At 40.5% G+C, this 22,954-nt stretch overlaps 1 protein-coding gene across 2 annotated transcripts in view; it reads left to right on the forward strand.

Annotated features, from left to right (window-relative positions):
- The first annotated feature begins 20,611 nt into the window (after positions 1-20,611).
- The window catches only part of LOC124717071, a 78,245-nt gene continuing 75,902 nt past the window's right edge, over positions 20,612-22,954 (forward strand). The window contains exons 1-2 of one of the 2 annotated variants that reach the window (XM_047243753.1): positions 20,612-20,758; positions 20,852-20,972. In XM_047243753.1, the coding sequence (XP_047099709.1) occupies positions 20,736-20,758; positions 20,852-20,972 (144 nt within the window). In that variant the 5' untranslated portion in view covers positions 20,612-20,735. The remainder of the gene's footprint in view (positions 20,759-20,851; positions 20,973-22,954) is intronic. The other variant, XM_047243754.1, reaches the window with a different exon arrangement.

A 22,954-nucleotide genomic window follows, 5' to 3' on the forward strand; every position in this document is an offset into this window, starting at 1 on the left:
GGATTCAGGTCAGGACACTGTGCAGGCCAGTCCATCAGAGGGGTGTTATTGTAGTGTAACCACTTTGCCACTGGCCGTGCATTATGAACAGGTGCTCCATCGTGTTGAAAGATGCAATCGCCATCCCCGAATTGATCTTCAACAGAGGGAAGCAAGAAGGTGCTTAAAACATCAATGTAGGCCTGTGCTGTGATAGCGCCATGCAAAACACAAGCGCCATGAAAAACACGACCACAAGATAACACCACCGCCACCTCCGAATTTTACTGTTGGCACTACATACACTGGCAGATGACATTCACCGGGCATTCACCGTACTCTCACCCTGCCATCAGATTGCCACATTGTGTTCCGTGATTCATCACTCCACACATTTTTCCATTGTTCAATTGTCCAATGTTTACACTCCTTACACCAAGTGAGGTGTTGTTTGCATTTACCAGGGTGATGTGTGGCTTATGAGCAGCCACTTAACCATGAAATCTAAGTTTCCTCACCTCCCACCGAACTGTCATGGTACTTGCAGTGGATAGTGATGCAGTCTGGAATTCCTGTGTAATGATCTGGAGAGGTGTCTGCCTATTACACATTACGACACTCCTCAACTGTCGGCGGTCTCTGTCAGTCAGCGGTCAAGGTCGGCCTGTACGCTTTTGTGCTGTATGTGTCCCTTCATGTTTCCACTTCAGTATCACATCAGAAACAGTGGACCTAGGGATATTTAGGAGTGTGGAAATCTCGCGTACAGACATATGATGCAAGTGACATCCGTTCACCTGACCATGTTCGAAGTCCGTGAATTCCGCGAACTGACCCATTCTGCTCTCTCACGATGTCTAATGACTACTGAGATTGCTGATAAGGAGTCCCTGGCAGTACGTGGCAGCACAATGCACCTAATATAAAAAACGTGTGTTTTTGGGGGTGTCCGGATACTTTTGATCACATAGTGTTTTTCACATGTACTTGGAAATATAAACAGTTGGAGGTCGGATATATTTTCTTTGCAGCTCAACAGTGCTTGGTTCACTACATTAATGAGTCAACATAACACATTATTTTCTTCTTAGATTAATTATTACTTTGGCAGGTGATTGCTTGAAGAAAGTCAAAGAGTTGATGTGCCATGCATGGAAGATGGACTTTTTGTTTTTTAACAAGAAGTTCAAGTTGGAAAATGAGGCTGCAGGAGAATCATTGTCTACACTACATGCACTGTCTTTCAGTCATAATTATTATGATTATTGTTATGCTGTTGCAGTTACCAAACCTGAACACACGTCAACTAGCTTTCTTTCTGTGAATAACAATGGAAATGCACCACAACAGTAGTTTCCCCTGCCAGTATCATCAGATATTAGGTGTTACATGTTTCAGTGTGATATAAATGATTTCACTAAGACTATGCAGCTAGAGTGACACTGGTCACTTCCTTCCAATTATGACCTTGCTTAGAGTACCATTATCAAAAAAGGAGAAAAGTCAACAAAATGTGCTCAGCACTGCACTGGCTCACAATGCCATATGAGCAGCAATGACTTTGCTGCAGATACTATACTCTTTTTACCACAGGCTCTGGTGGTACTTTTCAGACAAATATTCCCCTGAAGAGATTTGTTAGAAAACCTTTGATGTCCTTCATTGGTTTGCTCCGGAATAAGAAACCTTTATTTTTTATCAGTGGAAGAAAGACCATCTAGGAGCTGTTGAGACTGCAAGAAATTTCACCTTAGTTTTCATGGTCCTGAACTTTGTATCACTAACTGGGTATACATTGAGAGATGGTTGAACTCAAAGAGAACTGAGAATAGTTGCATCCTATTACCAGCAGCATAAACTTCTGTGGCCATCAACATATTTCTTTGTGTGGCCACACAGATGAAAAGATTTCTACCAAAGGACTTGCACAGGAATTGTTACTCCTGACCATTGGACAGATAATGTTATGACTAGCAATATCAGGAATCTTTGAGCTGTCGTGTGCTTCATAGTTGATTTGAGTGATTCCAATGTACAACATCATTTAGAAAACATCTCTTCAGATGCCACATGTATATGCAAAACTACACAAAATCTGTTCACTGACATATGCAAAGAAGAAATGCAAGACAATATTCGTGTAGAGTTAGAGAAGAAATGTTTTTCCCATTATGTCTGATGAAACCACCAATATCTCTCACACTGAACTGCTCAGTTTATTTGTCTATTATCTTCACAAAGGAATTTGTAGGGAATATTTTATTATATTTTGTAATGCTTATTACAAGATTTGTGCTGAAGATGCACATGTAGAGCATTGTCTTAAGTGTATTTGCTCTTTCTCATACTGTTAAACATCTTTGTAAGAAATATAATAATGATCTAAACATGTGTGTTGAAATTGGTACTGACTGCTGTTCAGTTACAGTTTCTAGGTCAAAGAATGCCGTTCAGGAGATTACCAAGACAGCCATTAGAGCAAAACATTGCTCTTGTAGCAATCATTAACTGAACAATTGTCTTGTAAATTCTTCCAAGGTCACTATTGTCACAAAACATCGGAAAAAATGAAAAATATCATGACATTTGCTACTTCCTCTACTAAAAGTCTTTAAAGAAGTGTTTGACATAGTAGCAATGCAGGGAATCTGTGAGACATATTGGGTGGAGAGACTTGACTGTCATCTGCAGATTCAAGTTGGCAGTTTGGTGGAGATATGTGATGCCCTCTATAAGATTTAACTGTGGCATGACAGTATAATGCCATATGAAGCAAACTGCTTTTCAAAAACTTTACATGGCCCTGAATTCATTCTCTTGGCTGTCTGCTTAGGTGATGTTATGCTGCTCACCATATGGAGGAGATGTAGAGTCACAGACAAGCACAACAAAAAGACTGCTCAACAAATTAGCTTTCAGCCAAAAGACCTTCTTCTGAAGTATATAACACACACACATGACCACGGTCTTTGCTAAGGCCAGACTCTGAGTACCTGCGATTGAAGGGAGAATCAGTCTGGTTAGTGGGGGTAAGAAGGAGACTGGGGCGATTGGGGAGAGGGACAGCAGGGTAAGGTATGGGATGATAAAATGCTGCTTGTGGAAGCATACAGAGATGTGGTAGGGAGAGGGTAGGGCAGCTGGGTGCTGTCAGGAGGTTGGTCAGAGTGTGCGGGTGGGCAAAGGACAGAAGTAAAAAGTCTTTGATACATTGGTGGAATAGAAGGCTGTGTAATGCTGAAGTGGGAACAGGGAAGGGGATAGGTGGCTAAAGGACAGTGATTAATGTAAGCTAAGGCTGGGGAGTTACAGGAATGTAGGATATATTGCAATAGAATTCCCACCTGTGCAATTCATAAAAGCTGATGTTGGCAGCAAAGAGCCAAATGGCACAGGCTGAGAGCAGTCATTTAAATGAAGAATGTTGCACTGGGCAACCTGCTCAACAATTGGGTAGTTCAGCTGTTTCTCGGACACAGTTTGTCAGTAGCCATTCGTGCTGGTGGACAGCTTGTTAGCTGTCATGTCCACATAGAATGCATCACAGTGGTTGCAGCTTAGCTTGTAGATCATATAACTGCTTTCACAGATAGCCCTGCCTTTGATGGGATAGGTGATGCTTGTGACCAGACTGGAGTAGGTTGTGATGGGAGGATGTGTGGACCAGGTCTTGAATCTAGGTCTATTATAGGGATATGAGCCATGAGGCAAAGGACTGATAGCAGGGATTGGTAGGGATGGTCGAGTATAGTGTGTGGGTTTGGTGGGCGGCAGAATACCACTATGGAAGGAGTGGAAAAGATAGTTGGTAGGAAGTTCCTCATTTCAGGGCATGACAAGGGGTAATCTAAACCTTGAAGGACAATGTGTTTCATTTGGTCCAAACCTGGGTGGTACTCAGTCATAACAGGAATGCTCCTTTTGTGGCTGTATGGTGGGGCTTTGGGAGGTGGTTAGTGACTAGAGAGGTAAGACATGGAAAATCTGTTTCTGTACAAAGTTGGTGGGGCAATTTCAGTCTGTGAAGGCCTCAATGAGACCCTCGGTATATTTTGAGAGGGACTGCTCACCACTACATATGTGACGCCCACAGGTGTCTAGGCTGTATGCATAGGACTTCTTGGTATGGAATGGGTGGCAGCTGTCAAAGTGGAGGTATTGCTGGTGGTTGGTGGGTCTGAAATGGATGGATGTACTGATGTAGCCATCTTTGAGGAGGTCAGTACTGGGGATTGTAGCTTATTGGGTTGAGGAGGACCTGGTGGAGTGAATGGGGGAGAAGGTGTTAAGGTTCTGGAGGAATGTGGATAGGGTGCACTTACCCTCGATCCAGACCATGAAGATGTTATCAAGGAATCTGAACCAGGTGAGGGTTTTGGTATTCTGGGTGGTAGGAAGAATTCTTCTAGATGGCACATAATAGGTTGGTGTAGGATGGTGCCGTGCAGGTACCCATTGCCATACCACAGATTTATTTGTAAATGTTGCCTTCAAAAGTGAAGTAATTGTGAGTGAGGATATAGTTAATCATGGTGACCAGGAAGGAGGTTGCAGGTTTGGAGTCTGTCGGGAATTGGTGAAGTTAGCGTTCAGTAGCGGCAAGGCCATGGGTATTAGGTATGTTAGTGTAAAGGGAAGTGGTATTAATAGTGATGAACAAGGACCATGACCAACTGTATTCTCACCCACAGTTACTTCACCTTTGAAGGCACCTGCAATCAAATTTGTGGTATGGCAATGGACACCATCTTATGCCAACCTATTCACAGGTTATTTACAGAAATCCTTCCTAAACATCCAAAGACTCAAACTTCTCACCTGTTTCAGATTCATTGACATCTTCATAATCTAGACTAAGTATGAGGACACCCAATCCACATTCCTCAAGAACCTCAACACCTTTCTCCCATTCACGTCACCTGGTACCCCTCAACTCAATAAGATACCTTCCTCAATGTTGACCTTAACATCAAAGGTGTCTACTTCAGTGGCTCTGTCCATATCAAATCTATCAGCCACCAATAATATCACTACTTTGACAGGTGCCACCCATTCTGTACCTAGAAGTACACTCCACACAACCTAGCCACCCATGGCTGTCACATCTGTAGTGACAAGCAGTCCCTCTCAAAATACACCAGAAGTCTCACTGAGACTTCCACAGACCAAAATTACTCTCCCTTCTTTGTACAGAAACACATCTCCTGTGTCCTATCTCTCCAGTCACCCATCACATCCTAGAATGCCACTATCCAGCTGCAAAGGAGCATTCCCCTCATGACTCAGTACCACCCAGGACTGGAGCAACTGAATCACATTCTCCTCCATGATTTTGACTACCTCTCATCATTCCCTGAAATGAGGAATGCCCTACCCACTATCCTTCCCGTCCCTCCCACAGCGGCATTCCACCGTCCACTGAACCTGCACAATATCCTTATCCATCCCTATGCCATCTTTGCTCCCAAACTCTAGCCTCATGGTTCCTATACCTATAATAGACATAGATGCAAGACCTGTCCCATACATCCTCCCATCACCACCTACTACAGTCTGGTTATAAGCACCACCTTCCCCATCAAAGGCAGGGCTATTTGTGAAAGCTGTTATGTGATCTACAAGCTATGCTGCAACCAAGTTTCATATCAGTGCACACTCCACTGCAGAGTGAAAATCTCATTCTGGAAACAACCCCCAGGCTGTGGCTAAGCCATGTCTCTGCAATACCCTTTCTTCCAGGAGTGCTAGTTCTCCAGGTTTGCAGGAGAGCTTCTTTGAAGTTTGGAAAGTAGGAGACGAGGTACTGGTGGTAGTAAAGATGTGAGGACAGGGCGTGAGTCATGCTTGGGTAGCTCAGTGGTAGAGCACTTGCCTGTGAAAGGCAAAGGTCCCAAGTTCGAGACTCAGTCGGGCACACAGTTTTAATCTGCCAGGAAGTTTCATATCAGCGCACACTCCGCTGCAGAGTGAAAATCTCATTCTGGAAATATTTCCTCAATTTGCTCTTGAATTTTGGGGTTTTGTGAGCCAGGCTTTTGACGTCATTTGGTACAGCATAAAACACTTTTGTGCCCAATTAATGTTCTCTTTTCTGCACTTGGATGATGTTAGTTCATTTTCAGTGTAAGGCATGTTTGACTTTGTGTTGTGGTACTAAAGAGGGAGTGGATTTTACTAATAAAACATGCATGGGAGAATATATACTATGATGTCACAAAGGAAATCCATAGTTTTTGGAACTGGTTTCTGCTAGGTGCTCACCAGTTGTTGTTCCTCACTAAATTGCTAAATGATTTGTTCACTGTGGCCCACCTATCCCATAGTTAATACTAATACTTTTGTTTCCTCCCAAGGATGTAGAGTCTGATGAGTGGTGGTGGGTTTCCTCAAATCAAGGTAATCACATTTATGGGGTCACACATAATGCACCAAGAGCCTTCATCACCTCAGAGACAATATGTTCCTGACATGGGATGCACATAATCTGACCACGACTAAATGTGATGATTTTGTGCATCTTGTCCATCCTAAATGTGATTGCCACACTAACAGCCAGTGCAGTACACACAAAATAACTTGACCCATATATGCAAGGATGGTGCAGTAGAGGAGGGGATGGCAGTAGTGGTGGAGGCCCTAAGAGTGCACTCCCTCAGTCCAAATAACAAGAATTTGTTATAATGATGTGAACAAGGTATTTGCATTTCTGAATCAGAACTATCTAATTTGTAAATTCTAAGCGGAATGTGATGGGAAACAGCACTGTAGAATCTCAGTTACACTAATGGTTGTTGCATTAACCAAAAAGACTTTTAATACTCATGTCAATTTTTCAAAGTATCTGCTGCTCACCTCGTCATCTCCAGGATATTAATTCACAGTGTAATGCCAACACGGTTTATTTTCAAATCTAACATTTCGAACAATCAACTTCACATTTTCATTTTTATGAATTTTGATAAAGAGAGCGGCCCCTCCTGCCAGAGGTGCGAGTCTTCCCTCGGGCACGGGTGTATGTGTCGTACTTAGCATAAGTCAGTTTAAGTTAGTTTGAGTAGTGTGTAAGCCTAGGGACCGATGACCCCAGCAGTTTGGTCCCTTAGGAATTCACACACATTTGAATATTGATAAAGAGAGTTACAGTCAAATAAACATTGATTCCAAATTGATGGGATTGCACTGTATTTCAGTTCCATGATTCATTAGTAGTTGAAGAATTATAATTCTCTTCTCCTTCTGCCATGCCTTTCCCCAAGTAATCAGTCTTGGGAAGTACTTCTACCTACACTTTCTCTCTCAGAATAGCTAGTGGTTTCTGCAACCTTCTCAAGCATAGATTTTAAGTGGGGACTTCAGGGAGTAAGTTACAGTTGTTATCCCATGCTAAGACCGCTGCACAACAAGACTGGTTTATTTTCGAAAGAGTGTACGTGATCCAAGTTTCCTGCAGATACAGCTCTGTGTGGTATGGATAGCAGGTGCATCACAGTGTACAAAATGGTGTAACATCTGAAAATGTACTAGGAAGTTGACGTATGTGAGACAGTATGGTTCTTGTGGTCAAAAAAGTCTACACTGCACAGAGTTTCACCATGATATTCTGGTGGTATGTGGACCAAATGCAAAGCTACATCCAGCCGTAGTGAAATACTGCCAACAATCTGACCAAGGCCACACAGACATGGGTGAAACTGATTGGGAAGTGCAGATCATGCACCTTCCAGTTTCCATCCATATGGTGACCTGGGAGAACATGTGGGGAAAGAGGGTTTTCAAAAATTAGGACATTCACACAGTGGTTCTCAAATGGCTCTGTGACTGGGGTGCAGATTTCTTTCTTTGAGGAACTGAACAACTGGTAGAACATTTCTACTGTTGTTTACAGTGCCTTGATGAACAAGCTGAAAAATAAAGGATGGTTACAATGTCTGTGTTTATACAGTGTCTGTATCTTCACATTACAATACTCTTCAGACATGTGTGCATGCCTGAAGAAACAGATAATTTCTGATTTGGTAAATGTTATGAAATAGATTCACATTTTGGAAATTTGGATTGACATCAGCTGTTTGCGATGCACGAAAATTTGAGCCAGACCGGGACTAAAACCAGATTTCTCACTTATAACGTGTGATTGCCTTAACCACTTTGGCTATCCAAGCACACCTCCAGGACCAATCCAAACTTCCATATGTCAGTGAGTCCACAAACCTTACGCTTGCACATTTTGTGATTGCCACACAGGAAGAGACAAATATTTTATCATCATGTGTCACTAACAGTTGACCTCAGTTCCAGAATTCTCTAGTATCCTCCATAGTATTTGCCTCTTTACTCAATCAAAAGATTTATGTATAATATAAGGGCTGTACGTGTTTATGAATTAAATTTGCTCCTTGTCTCTATTAAATGTCTTATAATCAATACACTAGCTGTTCCCGACCTCCCTTCCTGAGAACATTCTGGTATTCTAGAAGGAGGGTTTCACTTGTAGCTTGTACTCTCTTGTCAGTTATTCTAACATTATTTATTTATTTATTTATTTGTTCAAGAATCATTTTAGTACACTATTTGTACATGTGATATTTTCCTTTTTTAAAGAGAAGGATGACAACTTCACTCCTCCATGCACTTGGTATATGTCCATTTTTTTGTCACATTTAAACAGATGGAGCATTGTTAATGTTATCACAGTTCTACTATATTTTACAAACTCAGCATTAATTCTGTCCATCTCAGTCACCTTTCTATTTTTTTATTCTTGACAGAGCTTCATCAAGATCTTCATATGTCAAAACATCACCCAGGTTATATTCATCTGCGACATCCTCTACTGATGCTTTCTGTTCTTCACCAAAAGTCCTTATAATCTCTTTTCCCATTTTCTTCTAATACTGTGTTCACATTGGCTGTCTCATCTTCTGTCTCATTAAGATGTTTCATTACTTTATAAGCTGTTGCTTGTCTGCCATGTAAGCCAGCCTTGATATTACTAACAAATCTATTCCGTGCTTGATTGTTTAAATTTTCTTACAACTGTTTTTCTCTTCTTATTATATTCACCTTTATTAATATCCATTTTTGTCTGTAAATATACCTTATAAGCTTTCTTGTTTCCCTTAATATCTGTTACATTCTGTGGTATTTTGTAAATAGCACTAATCAGTTTGATAGTAAGAGATCTACAACTTAGATTCTATTAAAGAAAAGTAAAGTATTTAAATATGCTTACAATAATAAATAAACATGCACATGAATAAGAATCTGGGAATGTGTCTGCCTGCTACAAGTCATTTATACAGGACATTATTATGGTTCAGGAATGCTTCTATACTGTAGAATGAACCTTGCAATAGGAACTGCCTTAAGTAATTTTTAAAGAAGAGTTCACCATTCACTAGAAGGCACTAAAAATCTAATGACCACTGAAACAATTCCCCTTCTGCACCACACCCAGGTTTGTATTCTTACAGAAGATGTGGTATGAGAACTGTTTAAAAAGTATCCAACTTTTATTTATACAATCAGTCTTTATCCAGATACCATTGTTTGACCATTGTCACCTTCATCTTCTTGCTGTTTCACTTTGTAAGTGATCAACTGTCATATAAAAGCCTTTCACACTATTTTCATAACACATAACTGATGCAAATCTATCTGCATCCTATACAGGCTGTGATATACATAGTCAACCACAAAGAAGAAAACCAGCAGAAAACATCACTGATTTCAATTTCTAGCCATACACTGCCTCCCTCCTTCCCCCCAAATGCCACACCAGCAGCTACAGTAAAAAACAATGGACAAAGTGTTCTAGATTAATCTAGTTTAAGACTGTTTATTTTTAAGTAACGTTTCTCTATGTATGTATGTGTGTATAAATGCCTGAAGATGAACAGAAAATGTTAGAAATGCGTTGCATTATGTTAGATTAAGCATAAAATAAAAAGTGACTGGTAGCAGAAATTTGAAATAAATAAAAATATTATTAATTTTAAATGTTTGTCAGGCAGTCATTGTTTTTTGGGGTGCAATATCAAGAGTGAAAGATTTAACTGTTCCATCTGGATTACTACAAAGAAATGCCATAAGTAATTGCATTAATAGTTCTTCAAGAAATCATTATGAAAATAAATTCAGAGATCATCACTGGAAGAGTCAATGATTGATGTACTAGTAATGATTTGCATTTATGATCATTTGAATCTCAGTTCTCTTCTTCATGGTTAAAGGACTCGCAACCAGATAAGATTTTATTAGAACATTTGATAGTCAGTCATAATATCCATCATGAGAAACGGTAAAAAAGATAATACTATGATGTATGTGGTGTTGCTAAATGGCGACATGGTTATGGCAAGTGACAGATAGTAACAAAAATCAAGCCTTGTTCTACCAATCTGAAGAAAATAATTTCATAATTTTGTAGAAACACTTTAAAATCCTTCATCAATTCAACAGTTCTGTAATGGAAGCTGTGCTGTCTAGAAGAATTGGCTCCAGAATAGAAAATCTTAAGGAGAAATGAAAAATATAAAAAGGTAATTAACTTCTATGGATTTACATTGAGACTGACAACTAGGATGGCATATATGGACACATCAAAAAATGTACTCCCCACAAATTAAATCTGTTACAGTTTTGTGGAGTAACTGTTCTCCAAGATAAAGAACAGGACTATCATGTAAAGAGAGTAGTTTGATGGCAGAGTGGCCTTTGTGTGACAAAGCACTATGTTGGATGGACATATTGAGTTTCAAATCTTTCTTAGTGGTCAAAGGGTTAACATTCAGGGATGCAAAGATGAGGCAAAGATGCAACAGAGCCATACTTAGGATTCATAGCACCTAGGTTGAACCCTTTCTGTGGAAGCTATCAGGGCAAATATTGTCATGATTAACTTGCAAAGAATACAGTGATAGCAAAGCTTTGCTGTTACATCTACATCTACATGCATACTACACAAGCCAATGCATGGTACATGGTGGAGGGTATCAGTTACCTCTACTAATCATTTCCTTTCCTGTTTCACTTGCAAATAAAGTGAGGGAAAAACAACAACCTACATGCTTCCTATACAAACCCTAATTTCTTGTATCTTATATTTGTGGTCCTTACGTGAAACTTACATTGGCAGCTATCAAATCATTCTGCAGTCAGCTTCAAATGCCAGTTCCCAAAATTTTCTTAATAGTGTTGCTGTGTTGCTCAAAAAAGAATGTAATCTTCATTCCAGGGATTCTAACGTGCATTCACAAAGCATCTATGTAACACTTACATGTGTTCAATCCTACTGGTAACAATTCTAGTAGCCAGCCTCTGAACTGCTTTGTTGTGTTCCTTTAATCTGGCAAGGTGTGGATTTCTAACACTCAAGCAGTACTCAAGAATGGGTCATAATAATGTACTATATGTGGGCTCCTTTACATCTGAACCACACTTTCCCAAAATTTTTCCAGTGAACCAAAGTCAGCCATTTGCCTTCCCTTCTACAGTCCTTACATGCTTGTGTCATATCATACCACTTTACGATGTTATGCCCACATTTTAAATGATTTGACTGTGTCAAGCAGGACACTACTAATGCTATAATCAAACATTAAGGGTTTATTTTTACTACTCATCTACATTAACTTACATTTTTCTACATTTAGAGTTGTTGCTAATCATCACACCAACTATAAATGTTGTCCAAGTCATCTTGTATCCTGTTCCAGTCACTCAATGATGACACCTTCCTGTACATCACTTCCTCATCAGCAAACAGCTGCAGATTGCTGCTCACCCTATCCACCAGATCATTTATATCTATAGAAAATAACAGTGGTCCTATCACACTTACCTGAGGAACTCCTCATTATATTCTTGCCTCTGACAAATGCTCCCCATCAAGAACAATATACACGGTTCTGTTAATTAAGAAGTCTTTGAGCCACTCACATATCTGGGAACCTATTCTGTATGCCCATACCTTTGTAAACAGTCTGCAAGGGCACAGTGTCAAACGCTTTTTGGAAATCTAGGAACCTGGAATCTGCCTGTTGCCCTTCATCCACAGTTCACAGAATATCATGCGAGAAAAGGGCAAGCTGAGAGTAGCATGAGCAGGGTTGTTGAAAACCATGCTGATTCTTGAACAGAAGCTTCTCTGTCTTAAAGAAATTCATTATATTCATATACAATTTTACATACACACACACACACACACACACACACACACACACACACACACACACATTGTTCTTCTTTTTGACTGGCTGCCAGGCAGGCTATTCCGTGTATTGCACTACAGACATCACAGAGCTATAATATCGATGTTGAAAAATTTGTGGAGTTGTTTTCCATTGGAAGTAGTATTAATTTTTACAACAAAAATATTTTTTTGATAAAAGTATGAGTGTCAGTCTGAAAGTAATGCCTCCTATTTTTTCTTCTTTGTGAAGGTTGTAACATAGTAATGATGAATTTGACACACTTTCACAACCATTTTTCTACAGTCCACTCCAGTAACAGCATCCTACATCAACAGGAGGCAACACTGTATAAGTGTAGAGACTGGCTGACATTCACATATGTATAAGACAGCATTCTGTGATTGAATTCCTTACTGCAGAAGGTGAAATGCTACGGTGGACATCAGCACTTTTAGGTGACAGATTTATCGCTCTATAGAAGCTCAGTGACTTCACACAACATTCAGTGCACTGACCAAATCATCCATGACGACTGTTGGATAGTAACAGATGAATTGTGTCACCAGTTATCCATCAGTAAAGTCAGTGTGAGCTGTTATTGAAAAATTGAGCTACTGGGCACCAAAACTGCTGACGTACCCAAAAAAGATGCAAGGAAAATGATTGCATCCAATAAGACTTGCATCTGCTTGACCCACTCAAAGAAGCGCATTGAAGGCATCACTTTGAAGATGTAGAGACCTTGAAAAATCTTGTGCACCAGTGGCTCAGGAAGCAGGACCATGGTTTTTAACACATAAGTACACATGCTCTTGTTTCAAAGTGAAAAAAGAAACTATGGACAAAGATGGTGATTATATTGAGAAGTTAAAAAATTAATCATGAATGTTGTAGCTGTTATTCTGTGTATGTAGCAATTACAGTTCTTGTAAAATAAAAAAAAGTAGGAGGCATTACTTTCTGGCTGACTGTTGTTAATTCTTATTTTATTTGGAATTCTTCATTAGACTAGAATTTTCTCCTAAAATGCTCACATTGATAGTGTGATCTGGCAGAGACATCAAGGGTCAGTAAGCTATCTTGCAGATTTATACTTCTGTAGACTTCAGCTATGTTCAGTACAATACCTTATTATCCCATTTTTCTTCAAAGGGATTCCGGTATCCAAATAAAATGGATGAAAAAACGTTTTGGTACACTCTCTCTGTGATAACCAGAAACCAGTGTCGAATTTTGAAATGGCGTCAGCTGTGCTACAGTCGACTCAGAGAAGGGATGCAGCTGTCTGTTTTCGACTAGGCATGCTCTGATGTATCATTATCTCTGCTGGCACTACAAGTGCTACATTTTTCACAGCATCAGGTCAGTACTTTTCTTTGAGATGATGAGTGTAGTATACTGCGCAAGCCCAGAGTATTAGAACTTTTCAAAGAACCTTTGTCATGTCAGAGAGTGGTCACAAGCATAGACTGGTAATTTGTGAATGTGGTTTGAAACCCACCGATAATAATATTTTTTCATTTTATTTTATTCCTTATAGTGTTTAATTAATAATTATAAAATTTAAATGCAGTGGACTCCAGATTATTCATGTGTGGATTGCCGAGTTTGCGGATTATTCATTCATCTAAAACAATAGAAAAATAAATGGGTGAGGGGAGAACTGGCAGTGTTGGCTGCCAGCTGCTAGGGGCAGCAGTAGACACTAAGCCAGACTGGCAGTGGAAGAAGACTTTGCCGAGGCATGCCTGAGCGTGCGCAGACATCGGCCACTGACGCTACTGCTACTATCTGTCCACTAGACATCATCCCAAATACATACTTAAAAATATCTTGATTATTTGTGTTTTTGAATTATTCGTGCATCTTCTCCCCCAAATTACCCTCAATAATTGTCAGTATGCACTCCGTCTTCAGGTCACAAGTGGTCCATCACGACCATCCGACCACCATATCATACTCAGTAGAGGATGCGGATAGGAGGGGTGTGTGGTCAGCACACCGCTCTCCCGGTCATTATGATGGTTTTCTTTGACCGGAGCCGCTACTATTCGGCCGAGTAACTCCTCAATTAGAATCACAAGGCTGAGTGCACCCCAAAAAATGGCAACAGTGCATGGTGGCTGGATGGTCACCCATCCAAGTGCCGACCACACCCAACAGCACTTAACTTCGGTGATCTCATGGGAACCGGTGTGTCCACTGCGGCAAGGCCGTTGCCCAATTGTCAGTATACTGTATATTTAAACATCTCAGTTCATATACTTTAGTGATACATTTCACTCCTTGAATGAGAGGTATCACATCCTTAAATACATATGTCAGAGGAAAGATGTTTGTGACTGAGAGTAGTTGATAAGTTGTTAGCACCCCATCACTAGCAGAAAATTCTTACAACATGCTTGAGACAGAGTTAATTACGAGAACTGTTGCCTCGCAGGAGGACAGAACTTGTCAAGTACTGACGCAAGAGGACATAGGTGACCGTGAGCAATTATAGTACCTTCGACACCTAATGAGAAAGACAGATGCCAGTACTGAGCCAGATAATTTGCTGTGCACAATTTGGTGCAGTTGTTTACCAGTACAGGTTGACATGTATGGCATGACAAACAGGAAAGCCATTAGACACTGTTGCAGAGTTCGCCTACTGAATACAGGAAGCCATCGCCCCTCAGGTCAGCGCAGTAACAGAGCCGTGCGGCAGTACAATGGTGACAGCAGTGGTTGCATACACTGAGTGCAACTCTTTAGCAGTAAAAGTGGATTTACTGTGCACACAAACTAGTCTTTAATGCAAAATGGTGCCCATAAAAATAAAGAATAGTACTTACTGTAAGAGATCTAGGAGCTGTTTGTCGACCCTGCACCCTCTAATGCAGACCAGTCAACATGCCAGTACCATTGCAAGTTTGACGAGCAGGTGTGGAAGAGTACTGCACTGTGTGCTTTCCCAAAATGCAGCCAAACACAGTCAAAACCTTTCAGACAAACAGACGCTAAACGATGTCAAAGTTAGCGTAAGGAGGGCTATGCGTGAAGCGTTCAGTGAATTCGAAAGTAAAATTCTATGCACCGACTTGACAGAAAATCCTAGGAAGTTCTGGTCTTATGTTAAATCATCCATATCCAGACACTCCAGGATGATGATGGCATTAAAACAGAGGATGACACACATAAAGCTGAAATACTAAACACCTTTTTCCAAAGCTGTATCACAGAGGAAGACAGCACTGCAGTTCCTTCTCTAAATCCTCGCACAAATGAAAAAATGGCTGACATCGAAATAAGTGTCCAAGGAATAGAAATGCAAATGAAATCACTCAACAGAGGAAAGTCCACTGGACCTGATGGGATACCAATTCGATTCTACACAGAGTATGCGAAAAAACTTGCCCCCCTTCTAACAGCTGTGTACTGCAAGTCTCTAGAGGAACGGAAGGTTGCAAATGATTGGAAAAGAGCACAGGTAGTCCCAGTCTTCAAGAAAGGTTGTCGAGCAGATGCGCAAAACTATAGACCTATATCTCTGACATTGATCTGTTGTAGATTTTTAGAACATGTTTTTTGCTCACGTATCATGTTGTTTCTGGAAACCCAGAATCTTCTCTGTAGGAATCAAAATGGATTCTGGAAACAGCGATCGTGTGAGATTCAACTCGCTTTATTTGTTCATGAGACCCAGAAAATATTAGATATAGGCTCCCAGGTAGATGCCATTTCCCTAACCTTCCAGAAGGCGTTAGATACAGTTCTGCACTGTCGCCTGTTAAGACAAAGTAAGAGCCTATGTAATATCAGACCAGCTGTGTGGCTGGATTGAAGAGTTTTTACCAAACAGAACACAGCATGGTGTTCTCAATGGAGAGACGTATCCAGACGTTAAAGTAACCTCTGGCGTGCCACAGGGGAGTGTTATGGGACCATTGCTTTTCACAATATATATTAATGACCTAGTAGATAGTGTCGGAAGTTCCATGTGGCTTTACGTGGATGATGCTGTAGTATACAGAGAAGTTGCAGCATTAGAAAATTGCAGCGAAATGCAGGAAGATCTGCAGTGGATAGGCACTTGGTGCAGGGAGTGGCAACTGACCCTTAACATAGACAAATGTAATGTATTGTGAATACATAGAAAGAAGGATCCTTTATTGTATGATTATATGATAGCGGAACAAACACTGGTAGCAGTCACTTCTGTAAAATATCTGGGAGTGTGTGTGCAGAACGATTTGAAGTGGAATTGTCATATAAAATTAATTGTTGGTAAGGCGGGTACCAGGTATGAGATTCATTGGGAGAGTCCTTAGAAAATGTAGTCTATCAACAAAGGAGGTGGCTTACAAAACACTCGTTCGACCTACACTTGAGTATTGCTCGTCAGTGTGGGATCTGTACCAGGTCAGGTTGATGGAGGAGATAGAGAAGATCCAAAGAAGAGCGGCATGTTTCGTCACAGGGTTATTTGGTAAGCGTGATAGCGTTAAGGAGATGTTTAGCAAACTCAAGTGGCAGACTCTGCAAGAGAGGCGCTATGCATCGCAGTGTAGCTTGCTGTCCAGGTTTCGAGAGGGTGCGTTTTTGGATGAGGTATCGAATATATTGCTTCCCCCTACTTATACCTCCCGAGGAGATCACGAATGTAAAATTAGAGAGATTCAAGCGCGCACGGAGGCTTTCCGGCAGTCGTTCTTCCCGCGAACCGTATGTGACTGGAACAGGAAAGGGAGGTAATGACAGTGGCACGTAAAGTGCCCTCCACCACACACTGTTGGGTGGCTTGTGGAGCATAAATGTAGCTGTAGATGAAATGCCAATGGCAGCTGGTCTTAGGTGCAGCAGCTTGCCTGTCAGCATCACAATGCCTGTTTAAGAGTGGCAGAAAATCAGATAAAAAGTATCTGGAGGAAGGCGTTGTGTTTGACATTGGCAAACAATTCGTCCGTATCAACTTATGGAACCCGGAGAATGGAATTAGATCTGGGATTACATCACTCTTTCATATGGGATTTCACCATCAGTTGTAGAAGCTGACTTTCTAGCTTATTAGTATCTGCTATCGGATATAGTAATTGCTCGGCTAGTGGATAACATCACTGGCATGGCTTATTGTGTGGTGCTGCTACAGCTCAGCACCTCGCAGCACCAAGCTGATGAAAGGGAATATCCAACCTCAATTAGATCTCCACACAATATAGTGGACCATATTAAGACTACTGATGACCCACATGTATAATGCAGCACTATTTGCTTGCCACCCTGATGCTATGGCTAAAGCCGATTTTGACACTATGCTGAAAGAAGGTATTATCTGACCATCAAGTAGCCCGTGGTCATCTCCTCTACATCTAGTACCTAAAAGGTGTTGAGCATGGCATCCAGGTGGGGATTATTGCACACTTAATGCCAAAACTGTGTCAAACGACTACTCAGTACCATTGTTGTTGGAATATATTGAACCTTTCATGGAGCCACTATACTCAGCGTCCTGTATTATGCTGAAGTTTAAACTCAGATCCCTATAGCAGAGGAGGACATACCCAGAATCACTATCATCATTCTGTTTAGGTTGTTTGGAAGCATTTACACAACCTTGGGCTTATGGAATGCTGCTCAGACATGGCAGCAGTTTTTCAATTCAGTTCTACAAGATCTGCCATTTCATTTACCATACCTGGATGACATTCTCATCTTTTCTGCCACCAAGGAGTATCAACAACACCTAATTGAAGTACACAAGTGGACCATATTAGTGTTTGGAGCATTACAGTGTGGTTTAGAGCATGGTTAATGTGTTTTCGGTCAATCTGAGATCACCTTCCTGGGCCATCAAATTTCTTCTGTGGGGTTCGTTCCAATACCAGAAAAGTTCAAAGCCATCCTGCACTTATCAAAATTGAACACCATTAAGGAATTGCACCTGTTTCTGGGGCAGTCGAATTTTTATCACCGGCATCTACTACATCCAGTGGAATTACAGCAACCATTAACCACAACACTGTTTGGCCTGAAAGTTGGGGAGAATACCCACTTTGGTGAACTGATGCAATGAGAGCTCTACGTTTGAAGCCACAAAACAGAGTATGGCTAACACTGCACATCTTGTGCACCACAGGCTGGATGCACTCTTCGTGATAGTGGTGGACGCAGTGTTTCAACATTTGCCAGATGACGCATGGCAAGCACTTGCATACTATTCACACACGCTGTTACCATCGCAGGAAAAGTGGAGTGCCTACAACTGTGTGCCTCTTGTTGTGCACAAAGAAGTTACATGCTTTCAACCACAGTTAGAAGCAGGAGAAGTCACCATCCGGACCTATCATGCCTTCTAACGGATAGAATAATTGCTCATCTTCCCTGTATAACCACTTAGAATTCATAGCCCAATTCACCACAGTCATCAAACACATATCTGGTATTGACAGTATAGTTGCTGACATTTTGAAAAACGGTACTTCTGCCGGATGTTTGCGTCATTTCGGGTAGCACCTGAAGAAGAAAGCGAGTTATGCCATCGAAATATCGTGCGATAACGAAGCGAACATCTGGCATAAGTCCCGTTTTTCAAAATGTCTACAGATCGCCGGAAAAGCCTGAAGAATTACAGTGCAGTTGCTGATTACCTATTGCATGTCAACAGTATCTCATTACCTTCTAGGTCAAAATGGCGTCTCTTCTTTTTTGACATTTTAATTCAGCAGCCATTATGAATTAAGACATGAAGGAATTGCTGACATTGATTGTGAGTGGGCATTAACTGAAATCAATTGTGGAAAGTTGAAAATTTGTGCTGGACTAAGATTCAAACTCCGGTTCGAATACCTGTCTGGCACAATGTTTCATCTGTCCCCACTTACTTCAATCAATGCCCGCTGACAGCCAATGTATGTGGTTCCATTGTGTCTTAATTTCTGTGATTATTTAATCTGATACTTTCAGAATGAAGTTTTCACTCTGCAGCGTATATAGTTTCTATTAGTGCGCGTCTGAGGAAGTTGACTGTTAATCTTTATCAAGCAGGTGAAGAGGGCATTCATGGTTAAAAAGGAATGGACTTTAAATGAAAACTATATATCTATACACTGCAAACCACTGGTAGCGGGTACGTCCCATTGTAGTAGTTATTAGCATTTCTTCATGTTCCATTCACGTATGGAGAGCGATTTTTTGAATGCCTCTGTGCGTGGAGTAATTATTCTAATTAGCTGTCTCTTAGTTGTTGCCGGCCGCGGTGGTCTAGCGGTTCTGGCGCTGCAGTCCGGAACCGCGGGACTGTTAAGGTCGCAGGTTCGAATCCTGCCTCGGGCATGGGTGTGAGTGATGTCCTTAGGTTAGTTCGGTTTAAGTAGTTCTAAGTTCTAGGGGACTTATGACCTAAGATGTTGAGGCCCATAGTGCTCAGAGCCATTTGAACCATTTCTTCGTTGTTTTTTAGTTGTTTCTTAGCCAATCCGCTTGCGTGTCAAATTGCCGCAGATACTAAGAATCGCTGATTACACGGCATATGGTGACAATGTGGATTCGGATTACAGACAAAATATACGCGAATGAGGTCAGCGTCGAGTAATTCTAATGAATTACCTGTTACAATTTATTCTTACATCAAAACTGATACCTTGTGAAACTAGGAAATAACTCCACCGTACTTAGTTTTATGAGAGATCGACATTGACAGTGAGGTTTCGACGTTCTTAAAAACATTGAAGTTACGTTTGTCGGTGGTACCCATTCCTTTATTCATCTGAAATAAACGAATATGATGCCGTCTTACATATTTCCAAATCGTGAAAGCCTTACGATGAAGTTATCTGTATCGGCATATCTATCCTTGTTAGTAGGAGGAGAGAACCACAGCCGATATGAATATTATGAGTTTCAACGCTACTGTCAGCTGTAATTTCATTATAAATTTATTGGCAACCGGTTTCGATGATACGCTTCATTATCATCAGGCCCTCTAAATAGACAGTGGCTGAATTTTCCCGAAAGCCATCAGTCAGAAAGTCCTGCGTGAAAATGACCGCTTTCTGTATCAGCTCTTGCAGTAACCACACAAGTGACACCACTAACAGTAGTCCATGCGCTATTGTTTACTACAAGAGCTGATGCAGGTACTCGTAATTTTCAAGCGGGTCTTTCTGACTGATATCTTTCGAAAAAAAGTAGCCATTATATATTTAGAGCGCCTGATGATGAAATGTAACGTCGAAACCGGTTGCCGATTACTTGATAAATTTCACTTGACAGTAGTGTTGAAAATTGTAGCAAATTCTCTGTCAGTTGCTCCACGGACAAGGGCACACATGGAGTGAAAGCATATAAAATCGCATTTCATTTTCGTGGAAGTAAATACATTTGAGGTGTTGGAAAAACATTTTCTTGAGCGAATCATTCGAATGAATGAATGACTACGACTTCTATTGCTTCGCTTGTTTAGTAACATCTTTGACTCTTCCTTAACTCATCTTTGTGTTTAGTGTTTACGTATTTCGAAAATAAAAGCTTGCTTAGTTTTTCAAATGCTTCTAACCAGACAGTGAATAAGCTGGATGCACAAGTATGGAGTGTGAAACTCGTGACAGGTATGTAATACCTGTTTCGATCATATGATTATGTGCTGAAGTTGATTTACATGTTAACAATGTGTAAATTCCGTAAGAACCTTTGATTTACAGCAGTAGCTCCGATGAACTGGAACACTCAGAGGATGAAACAGAAATACAAAAGGAGCTGGTGGAAATGCTTGACACAGTTGAACTTTTAGACGCTGAGAGATATTCCCCCTTAATGATTGAGGTATGTGCTTTTATATCAAAATTAATGTAAATTATTCGAAGTGTTTGCAAATTAATAACGAAACTTGTGTTGCCTGCGAGACTCGAATATTTCGTTATGTAAGCACAACACCGTAGCGTTAGAAAGTTATACCTGAACAATCTGGTCATAATTACATTCATTTTTAATCAAAAAATGGATACCATTGTATTTTCATTGTCACCATTTAGTGTATAATGCAGAATCCTCAATTGGGAAACGTACGATACATTATAGAGAACCGTGGACATAGTTACAGTCATGTGACATCACATTGTCTGTTAGTCTGGTTTCTTACCTTAATTGAGGGAGTAACATCTGGCTGGAGTGTTTGTTGATGATTCCCACCAAAGTCTTGGTCAGACTGACAGATCTGAGGCAGACGAATTAGCGTATCCAATATCAAAGCGCAAATATAGTTGTGATAATACCGGGAGATTAATCTCATCTGTACAGAAAGCGTATAATCTGATCAGATAGTGTAACCTATGGGGAACTTGCTTCCGACACCATGTCGAATCGATCTGCCAAAATAATCACAAAACTTACTGACATCGGATGTTTGGTTTGTCCCTGTAATTTAATGATGTGGTGACATGTGATTCCATGCAAGTTTTAAAGAGAACTGAACACAGACATTTCTTTTGTGTTTCTTAGTTTTTGGAATGTGTGTTGTGACAGGCTGATCTGTAAGGTAACTTGAACTAAAGGATAAGGCCCTGGACTGGTTTGCAGCCAATAAGTTCCTGTGCAATCCTGATAAAACCCAACAACCTTTACTGGGAATTTCAAAGTAGGCAATAAGTCAGTAAAACTGTAAGGTATTTAGATTGACTAAAAACTCTGTTGGGAGGGACACATCAATCACGTATGTGAAATAATATCCCAGGTGGCATACCTTATCGTGAAACTAAGGGAGGTAGTGAGCTTGGAGTACCTTAGGCTGACATACTTTGGGCTGTTCCAGTCACATATTTCATATGGTCAGATTATCTGGGTGCGCCCCCTCGCATCAAGAACATTTTGAAATTACGAAAAAATGCCTTATGCATAATATGTAAAAGAGGTCATAGGGAACACTACAGTCCTCTTTTTTCCAGACTTGGAATACTCACAATTATAAATTTATACATTTGTGTGTCTGTACTCTGCCTGGCAGAGTGGTTCTAGGCGCTACAGTCTGGAACCGCGCGACCGCTACGATCGCAGGTTCGAATCCTGCCCCGGGCATGGACGTGTGTGATGTCCTTAGGTTAGTTAGATTTAAGTAGTTCTAAGTTCTAGGGACTGATGACCTCAGAAGTTAAGTCCCATAGTGCTCAGAGCCATTTTTTGTCTGTGCTCTATATTAAAAATAGTATTTCAGAATTTATTATGAGAGGGAAAATGCATGAACACAACACCAGAGCTAAGGGTAATTCAGACATAAGACACCACAGATTAGTTAGAACAGGATATTCTCACAAAGTAAACCCACTCAAAATGTTTAGTAAACTGCCAATACAAGTTCAGTCTGTGGATACATTTCTTTTTTTTTTTTTTTTAATTAAGTGGTGCAGCTAGCTGTCAGATCATCATATTTTATGACACAAAAGAATTCTTTGAGATGCCTTCGGAGGATATTACCATTTAAAATTTTTCTGTCGTTAAACATATTATTGTGTGCTGTGGTTAAGTCGTGTGTAAGTACTTAGTGTATACAACTCACTATGTACAGAATATACTATGCAATACCATATAATATTATATTATAGTATAGTTTATTGCGTTAACTTTAGAAACTATCCTGGCGTAATTTGGTACACTGCCATGTGTAAAATGTATACTACAAAGTACTGACATTAGTTTATTATTATGTATGTACTACTACATCCTATATGACAAAGCCAGTATCATTGGAAAATGATCTACTGTGAATAAAATTCTTGATTCTAGGGTAGGTAGGAAAGTGAGTTTCATTCTTA

The sequence above is a fragment of the Schistocerca piceifrons genome, chromosome 9, assembly GCF_021461385.2.
Source record: "Schistocerca piceifrons isolate TAMUIC-IGC-003096 chromosome 9, iqSchPice1.1, whole genome shotgun sequence".
In the NCBI taxonomy this organism is placed as follows: Eukaryota; Metazoa; Arthropoda; class Insecta; order Orthoptera; family Acrididae; genus Schistocerca; species Schistocerca piceifrons.